Source organism: Ctenocephalides felis, unplaced genomic scaffold (genome assembly GCF_003426905.1).
Source record: "Ctenocephalides felis isolate EL2017-DRISC unplaced genomic scaffold, ASM342690v1 CF-g0.4_SCAFFOLD_01492, whole genome shotgun sequence".
NCBI classification, from domain to species: domain Eukaryota; kingdom Metazoa; phylum Arthropoda; class Insecta; order Siphonaptera; family Pulicidae; genus Ctenocephalides; species Ctenocephalides felis.
The window spans coordinates 56,652,080-56,661,312 of record NW_020537646.1 but is presented as its reverse complement, the minus strand read 5'-3'; the positions used below and the strand labels follow the sequence as shown (position 1 = coordinate 56,661,312).

Here is a 9,233-nt window from a genome sequence, read left to right as displayed (position 1 = left end):
GTGTGTGTATGTGTGTGTGTTTTTTTGTATAGCGAAAGAAATGCCTTTATGCATCCCAGACTGGTCTTTTGTCTGGGTATGTCGAACTCAATATCGCTCTGGTATAATACCGACTCCAACCTCCGCTTTGTCCTTGCCTCTGGTCCCCACGGAAACCGCCGTTAGGCATTACTTCGTGGGGTGAGGATCTAGAATGTTAAAATTCTTATCTTGTTTTATACTCATCTTTTAAGTGGGCAAAGTCCCATTCGTCCTTTCTCTTTCCATAGTGCGCAGGTCAATTAATACTTCTCTCGCAAATCTGTCTATGGCGTTCCAAGCAGCTTCACTTCTCAGCATAACTTCAACAACATTACCTGGGGTAATTCTGCGACTCAATGTCTCTTCCACATCGTCGCGTGCAGCACCAAATCGCAGGCACACAAAAAACACATGCTCAGCATCCTCGATTTCGCCCAAAGAATATGGGCGAGCTATCGTGCTGGAAGCGGTGAAGGTAGGCTCGAAAACAGCCGTGTCCAGATAGCATTTGCGTAGTATAATATTTTACTTCTCCATGCTTGCGACTTAGCCAGACTTTGATGTTTGTAATCTGACGATGCGTCCATATACCCTTCATTGCGACATCCCACCGTTGCTGCCATCGGTCAATGCTGTTCTGCCGTTCTTCTAATCTCAACTTTTCAGGACTTAGTTGTTGTTGTCTTCTATGGTAAATTGACCGTCTCTGCTAAGACTAAGATAGGCACAGTTCATGAAATGACGCACACTGCTTCCGCCGATATTGTGCGAAATGCGCAGGCAATTCTTACAGCACTCAGACGATATATGGGCCCTGCCATTTTTCTCGAATTTTGAGATTTAAGAGCATTAGCCCATATTGAGATACCATATGTCAGCACCGAAGTAACAACAGACGATAGTAATATCCTTCTGGTTTGTTTAGGACCTCCAACAGTAGGCATCAGTCGAGCAAGTTTCATCCTAACTATTGACGCCTTAGTGTTCCACTTGTTGATTGAAATTCAAACGAGCATCGAGCATTACGCCAAGGTAACAGATGTGAGGTTTTGACGTGATCTCTAGATTTTCTATCTTTAGCTTGATGGTCTCTATTGTTTTTCTACTAGTGATAAGAACAGCTTCACTTTTTTGTTGTGCTAATTGGAGGTTCATTGTTCCCATCTAGCGATTAATTTTCCTAAATGTAATATCGAATAGACATACGATGTCATCAATTTGTTTGGAGACAACTACTATGGCAACATCGTCTGCATATGCTACTAGTTTCACACATTCTGGAATCTCTAGTCTCTAGATATAACTTTTCGTGTCATAATTAATGTTTGTGTGTGTATAAGTACTAATCATTTGAGATATTACGAGTTCACTTGTTTGTTCATTTGATTTTCCATGTTAGTGAGGTTATAACAAATTATTATTTCATATTATACACCATTGATTCTATTATTCACTACAATTTCACACACCAAGTTTCGTTTTTAATTTCACAAAATAATATTTTATCACCACATTAATTTTTATTAATTTTATCACAGTTTACACACTATTATTATTGTTTTTACTTAAAGATATAACACTGGAACAACGCTTCGAGAACTTTCTTGTAGCCGAACCATGGTATAACGGTATAACACAGTATAACTCTGATGATTAATGTGCGGTTCATGTATTTATATTTAATGCAATAAAAATATGAGTTAATTAGCGTATATATATATATATATATATATATATATATATATATATATATATATATATGAGTGAGTTCTTGAGGGCGATACATCAAACAAAGAAAAGCCAATAATTTATAAAATAATCTCAAAACATGTGTTCATACATGCCTCGATACTCGCAAAGTACAGAAGTCGTGGCAGAAATTACATAATTCTACTTACATTTTTGTTCAATAAAACTATCATTTTTCTGTTTACATCATACAAAAAATTATAAAAAATGCATAGTGTTGACAAGTTAGTTGTATAAATGTTAGTGCCAATCTCTAGTGCTGTGTACACTTTTCTATATGTAACCAACCAACATAATGTAAGTCCACTTGTATTTTATATGTATTATCCATCTTCATAAATATTTTGTTTGCTTTACATATATACGAGTTTACATATATTGTATGTTATATATATATATATATATATATATATATATATATATATATATGTATTTGTATGTGTATATGTATATATATGTATATTACTTATTTACATGTATGTTTGTATGTATATACATATGTATATGTGTATACATGTATTTGTATATGCGTATATATGTATGTATGTATATATATATATATATATATATATATATATATATATATATATATATTTGTGGGCATTTATGTACATATGTATATATATATGTATTGTGTATATATATATATATATATATATATATATATATATATGTATATATATGTGTATATATGTATGTGTGTATATATGTATATATACATGTTTATGCGTATATGTAAGTGTATACGTGTTCTTTTTTTTTTTTAGAGGTGCGAAAAAAATCTTCATAAGACACCGCCATCGTTGATACTCCACTGTCCATCCTACAGCAGACAACGACGGACGGCAGTGTGGAGATTTTTACCCACTAAAAAAAACACTCCTCTCTCCTCTCCCCGCAGATGGTACGGAGAGGACTGGATTGGAACCGCGTTAGCATTACATCAATCCAGTACGTGCTGCGCCTTGCGACGCCTGTTTTCGACTACTGGTCCCTTTCTCCGGTTTTAGCCTTCAAAAGATGCTGTGCATAAGCTGCTACAGCTGACCAGTTTTCTTCTTGTTTCATCATATAGGTCACAAGACTTGAGGGGGTGAGCTTGGTGCCTATAATGTGCTCGGCGTTGTTGCGATATTCCTTCCACCGAGCACATTCAAAAAACGTGTGCTCAGCGTCGTCGATTTTTTTTGGACAGTATTTGCACATTGGCGTGCTATGCAGGCCCATCTTAAAAAGATACGCATTAAACTGTCCATGTCCTGTCAGTAGCTGGGTCAAAAAGAAATCTGTGTCGCCGTATTTTCGAGAGAGCCAGGCGCTAATGTTCGGGATCAGGCGCGCCGTCCATCTGCCCGTCTCTCCTGACGTCCACCGATCTTGCCACTCTTGTAACGTTTCATTTTTAATTCTCGACCTTGTTTCTGTGGAATTTTCGCCACCTAATTTAGCGTCGTAGAGTTTTACTCTCTCGAAAGCTAGCAAGTCAATCGGTGTGGCTCCTGCTATTACCAGTACGGCTACTTCTGAGACCGTGCGATAGGCACAGGTAACTCTCAGAGCTCCTCGTCTTTGCACTGCCGATATTTTGCGCCGATAAGTCTTTTGCTTGAGGATATCCGCCCATATTTCCGCTCCGTATAGCAATACAGAATGGACTACCTCAAGCAAGACTCGTCGCTTTCGGGTTCGTGGTCCCATGCAGTTAGCCATAATCCTTGACAGGTTGGATACTGTCTTGCTAGCTTTCATGCATGCACTATCGAGATGTTCACGGAAGGATAGCTTCTCATCTATCATTACTCCCAGGTAGCGCAAGGCCCTTGTCGACGTCAAAGTTGTCTCTCCCACGTCTACGGTGAATGGTTTTGGAAACCATTTTTGTCGGGTCAAGACAACCATCTCCGTTTTTTGTTTGGCGAGTTTTAGGTGGTGTTTCTCAAGCCAGGTCTCTATGGTGTCGACGGTCTCTCGAACGAGTAGTTCAGACTCCTCAATGCTGTCCACTACGATTGTGGCTGCGACGTCGTCCGCAAAGCCCGTGAGTTCCACCTGCTTCGGCAAGGGAATCTCCAGGAGCTCGTCGTAGACAGCGTTCCACAAATCGGCTCCTAAGATTGAGCCTTGAGGTACCGCAGCTGTAACCTCGTGTTCTTGATGACCTTCCGTCGTTTCCACTATCAACGTTCTCCCATCGAGGTAGTCGTCTATTAATCCTAGATTTTCTGGCTTTACGTCAAAATTATGCTCTAGCGCGTGTAAAATATCCTCCCAATTCGCACTGTTAAACGCGTTTTTAACGTCGAATGTGAGAAGGAGACACACTTTACGAGCTTTAAGACTACCACGCCATGCTTCTCTTGCTGTTTCCGTTACCTTCCTAATCGCGCCGATCGTCAATCGTCCTCTTTGAAATCCGTGTTGGTTCTTAGCAAAACCTCCGGCGCATTCAATGTCGTTGCGCAATCTGCATTGAATAAGTTTCTCAAGCAGTTTTCCGGCGATGTCTAACATGCAGAGTGGTCGAAACGACGATGGCGTTACAGGGGTTTCCTTACCTTTGTCTATTAGGACCAATCTTTGCCGCTTCCAGACCGTAGGAAAGGTGCCGGTCGCCAGACAGGCATTGTAGGCGTTCAGAAGAATATACGGAAATTCCAAGGCTACAATCTTGATCACTGAGGCTGGGATGCCATCAGGGCCTGGTGCTTTGCCAGTTTTTATGGTTTTCGCCGCATCTTGGAGTTCCTTGACAGTGAAGGGCGTGGTTTCACTGTTTTCCACGTATTGTCTCCTTTTCCGTGGCGGATGTTTAGGGAATAGTTCCGCTACGATAGAATTCATCAGAGCAGGAGATTTCGGTGCTTCTGGTAAAGCTCTACCAAGTCGTTTTGTAACGATTTGATAGGCTTTGCCCCAGAGATCCTTGTCAAGGTCATTGCAGATTTCCTTCCACAATCCGGCTTTAGCTGCTTTTATGGCTTTATTTAGGCTTTTTTTTGCCTGTTTGTACTCGTTTGTATACAAATCTTGGTAGGGGGAGCGTTTTGCAGCTATTGTGGCGCGGCGACGTAATGCGTGGCATCTTTTCCGTAGTTCTGCTATCTCTGATGACCACCAATATGCTGGACTGTGCACAACCTGATTCTTTGGTCGTGGCATAGAGGCGTTACATGAGGTGACAATAGCGTTCATAGTTTTAAGAATCGTTTCTTCCGTTTCTCTGCGGGTACTTAGTTTTGGATCAGCTTGGAGAGTAGATGCGTTTTGCTCGAGGGCTGCTCGCAACGCTTCCTGGTCAAGCTTCTTGGCATTCCACCTTCGTTTGCAAAAGTTGCTTGGTCGAGTCGGACCGGATCCAATACTAAATGTCACATGTTGGTGATCACTGCCACTATACTCTTCAGATACAGTCCAGTCTCCAATCATGTTCGCCGTCCTTGGAGTGGCAAATGTAATGTCGAGAATAGATTCCTGATACCCTGGTCTTCTAAAGGTTGTAATACTTCCAGTATTTAACACAGTAAGGTCTTATCTTGCAGCAAAGTCTGCCACGTCATTTCCTCTAGTGTCCGAGTATTCGGCCCCCCATTCTGCCGATTTCGCGTTGAAATCACCAGCTACAATGACTTCTCCGTCGAATTTGCCGAGAGTGTCTTCTATGCTTGCCATTTTCTGGCGAAATACGCTAATCCCTTCATTTGGTGAGAGGTAGACGCTTACACAGTAGGTCGTGGGAGTCTTGATCCAGACGAAACCCTCGCCGCTTCCGTTGTCATTGATGGTGATCTTCTTCGAGTTTGTGATCCATATTGCTGCCGTGCCAGATTTATCTGCAAACCATGCTTTATTCTGAATATTCATATATTGCTCGCAGATAAGGCAGATATCGATCTTATCTTCAAAGATACGTTGGCGCAGTAGATTCTGCGCCAAAGCACATCTGTTCAGATTACCTTGTAGAAATCGCGTCATTTCTGTTCTCTCGTGGCTTCGGCAAGTGCTACACGGAATGCTTTACAGGTACCGGATCCGGCGACATGGCTCACGCTGTTTCGATCTTCTTTGTCTACTGTACATAGAAAGCATTTTGGCTTTTCTGCGCAGTCTACAGACTTGTGATTTTCCCCGCCGCATTTGTAGCAACACTTGCTTCTGTCTGGTCCCCCGCATTTATGCGTTTGGTGTCCGAAACCGAGGCATCTAAAGCAGCGGGCTACTTTAACAACTGGGCGAATGCGACAGTTAACCCACCCAATTCTTATGCGGGCCCCATTTACGGCTTTGATTGCATTAGCCTCGTCTATCTCACAGAAGGCCGCTCGTTGTCCTCTTGATGTGACTTTGGTCAAGTTCACTCGTCGTATTTCCAGTTTTGTCGTAAAGTCCCGAATGAGTGCTTTGCAAACGTCATTTTTGGTAGAGACACCATCAAGGTCAAGAATCTCTATCGTCGTCAGCGGCGTCAGTGATTTCACTGTTTCTATGTTTTCAGTTGCTGCCCTTATCGCAGCTGCAAAGGCTGCACTATCTTCGGACTTGGGACTCATTTCCAGTAATACACCTCCATTTCTTGTCTGTTTGATGGACTTTATGTCCACGCCAGTCTCTGTCGGGTTTACTTTTTCCTTGATCTCCTTAAGGATGTCAGCGTACGTTCGTCCTTCAGCTGGTTGAACCAGAACAGCCTTGGTTCTATGTTTCCTCCGAGTTGTCCTATGATGGTTGTTTCTGTGCTCAGCACTATCATTTGTTTCAATTTTTCTGGTTTCCGGTTTCTCGGTTTCCTCAAAGGTTTCTTTCGGATCTCGGGCTCCTTTCTTCTTCGAACTTCGTCGAACCACTTTTGTCCAGTTATTTTCTACAGCCGATTTTTTAGGCGGATGTGTTTCCGCGTCAGAGGTGGGACTAAGTGAAGATAGCAACCTTTTGTTTGTGTTTTGCTCCTGGGTCTTAGGAGTTGGCGTCTGAGTTACACCCGGTTTAATAGTTTTCTCAGGAGAGGTCTGTGTAGTTTGCACTGTCATTTCGAGAGCTTTGGGGGTTGCCGTATATTCTTTCAATGCCAGGCTATATGCTGTATCAATCGACCTAATTAGCTCCTTTATTCTGCTGTGAACATTGTTTCTATCTTTCACATACTCCGCTAGCTCGTCAATTTTGGAGCCAAGTCTCTCCATCGGCGTTTGACGACATCTAGTCGATGGTGCAGAGTTTACTCTGTCACGGTGAAGATTTCCGGGAACCTTCTTGCCTCCTTTTACTATAGCGGCTTTTGCCGCATCGTGCTCGACGTCCATAATTACGTCACCTGTCTCTTGTTTTTTTGGGTTTTCATAGTTATCCATGCTATTTGAATAGTCCTCCAGAGCAAAAGGCCGTATCCAAACGCGGTGCCTTGGGAAGTGGAGGGGTGATCACCCCTACAGCTACCTCCATTACTGTAAGAGCTTGTGACCATTGGAGTGGGAAAAGAAACATCCGCTCCGGCCGTGCACCTTCTTCCTTCATTGGCATCCTCTTGCTCCCGTGGGTGCGGCACGTTGATGCCGGGAGTTTCCACGTACGGTGCGCTATATGGATCATCCACACATCTCTTTCGAGCAGTGTCCCCTCATCCGCTTCCGTATGTGACCCTAGGTCAGATGGCGTGACCAACCAAAAGGGAGTTTTTAATTTTTTCCGCGATACACGGACGGTGGCTGTTGCTCCTCAGCTCCGATGCCATATTTGGTCCGCGAGGGCTATTTTATTTCGCCCCAATCCGCCGATCTTACGATCGGTTAGGATACCCCCTATCCGCCACCTGGGGACGCGCCCGGTAGGAGTTTGGCTTCTCCCGACGGGAAGTGTATACGTGTATAGCTATAGTTACATAGATAGGTATGAGTATATGTATGTTTCATACATGTACATGTACGTCGTTGTGAATATGCATGCACGTTGCATATATGTATATACGTATATTTATATATGTATAGTCGTACATGTATATGTGTACATATATAGGTATCTGTATATGTATATGTGTATTATATGTTTGCATGTGTGTATATGTATATATGCATGTATATATATATATATATATATATATATATATATGTATATGTGTGTATATGTGTATGTATATATATGTATATATGCGTAGGTTTATATGAGTGTACTTAGATATTTTTGCCTATTTTTTTTAATTATTTATTTAATTCTAATCTCTACTACCTTTCCTATCTTTTATATTTGGTTTGTTGTTAAGTGTTGCTGTTTGTTAATTTTTCTCTTATTGTATAGTTACTTTACCAATCCACATATATTATAATTACCTAGATATACTAATTTTCATACTGTTTTTAGATCCACTGATGATGACATTAAATTGAATGTCGAAACGTTTGGAAATAAAGATTATTTTATAAATCTTTGGCTTTTCTTTGTTTGATGTATCGCCCTCAAGAACTCACTCATATATTTCAACATCAAAATTAACTACTAAATCATATATATCTTATATATAAAAATGGAGCTGTCTTTCAAATGTCCGAATAAAACTCGAAAACGGCTGAATGGATTTGGCCAGTCTTAGTCTTGAAAAATGCGTGCCAATCCAGAGATTGTCGGAAAAGTGAGATATTATTTCAAAATCGCGTAGAAACTTTACATTTTTAATTCGAAATTTTTTGTTGAAGCGTAATGTAAATAAAACAATGGACGGTGGTTAATACTTGAAATGTCAAACGTTTTTGACAGATGATGTTCGATTATGTTTCATAGGATGTTTTACGTGAATATTATTTAATTATGATTAAATTGTAGCAAGTAGTTTTGTTTGTAGTTTTATTTACATACAAAAACGTTAGTAAACGGGCCGAAAGTGTAACTAGAAACTCAAAATATCAACTTATTTTAAATGTTAATATGAAAATGCACTTTTTGGCATATTTTTCTCAAGCACGAAGCTCTGAAAGATCTCATTTGTATCATTATTTACTCATTGGTATTTATAAAATATTTTCTAGGTTATATTATTTTTTATTTATGTTATTTAAATTCAGAACCTAAATTTGGTATCGATCAAATGGACATTTTGTCGAATAACATTTTGCCAGTTATAATTTCCCAGAATTTATCGAAGAATAGATAGTATATGAAGGTCCGGGGTTAAAAAGGTCCACCACCGATGTGTCAAAAATCAGTAAACTTAAGCATTGTTTAACAAGGAATTGAAAAGTAGAGGGCAAAAGATGTATAACCAGCTATAACTTTGATTCTTATGACTTTGCTATCTGGAGATAAACTATAATCTTTGAAAATCCAAAATAAAAGTATTTTCTTCCGTTGGTAGTTTTTTAGCATTAGTTAAAAGTGTAATCATTCTGTAAAAGACCTTTAAAATTAAAATAAGACATTAAACCTCTTTGCCACCTGGTCGTTGCAAGTTCCCCTGTCTATGGGGTAAAAAGGTCTAGATA

General features: G+C 40.3%; 1 protein-coding gene across 1 annotated transcript; it reads right to left on the bottom strand.

Annotated features, from left to right (window-relative positions):
• Window positions 1-5,298: 5,298 nt before the first annotated feature.
• LOC113371429 lies at window positions 5,299-5,742 on the bottom strand. The gene has a single exon (XM_026612058.1). The coding sequence runs from the start codon at window positions 5,740-5,742 to the stop codon at window positions 5,299-5,301; it is 444 nt and encodes a 147-aa protein (XP_026467843.1).
• Between the last annotated feature and the right edge of the window lie 3,491 nt (window positions 5,743-9,233).

Excerpts from the sequence above, each read along its gene's own strand:
- LOC113371429 (XM_026612058.1), bottom strand. The coding sequence starts at position 5,742 with ATGACGCGATTTCTACAAGGTAATCTGAACAGATGTGCTTTGGCGCAG.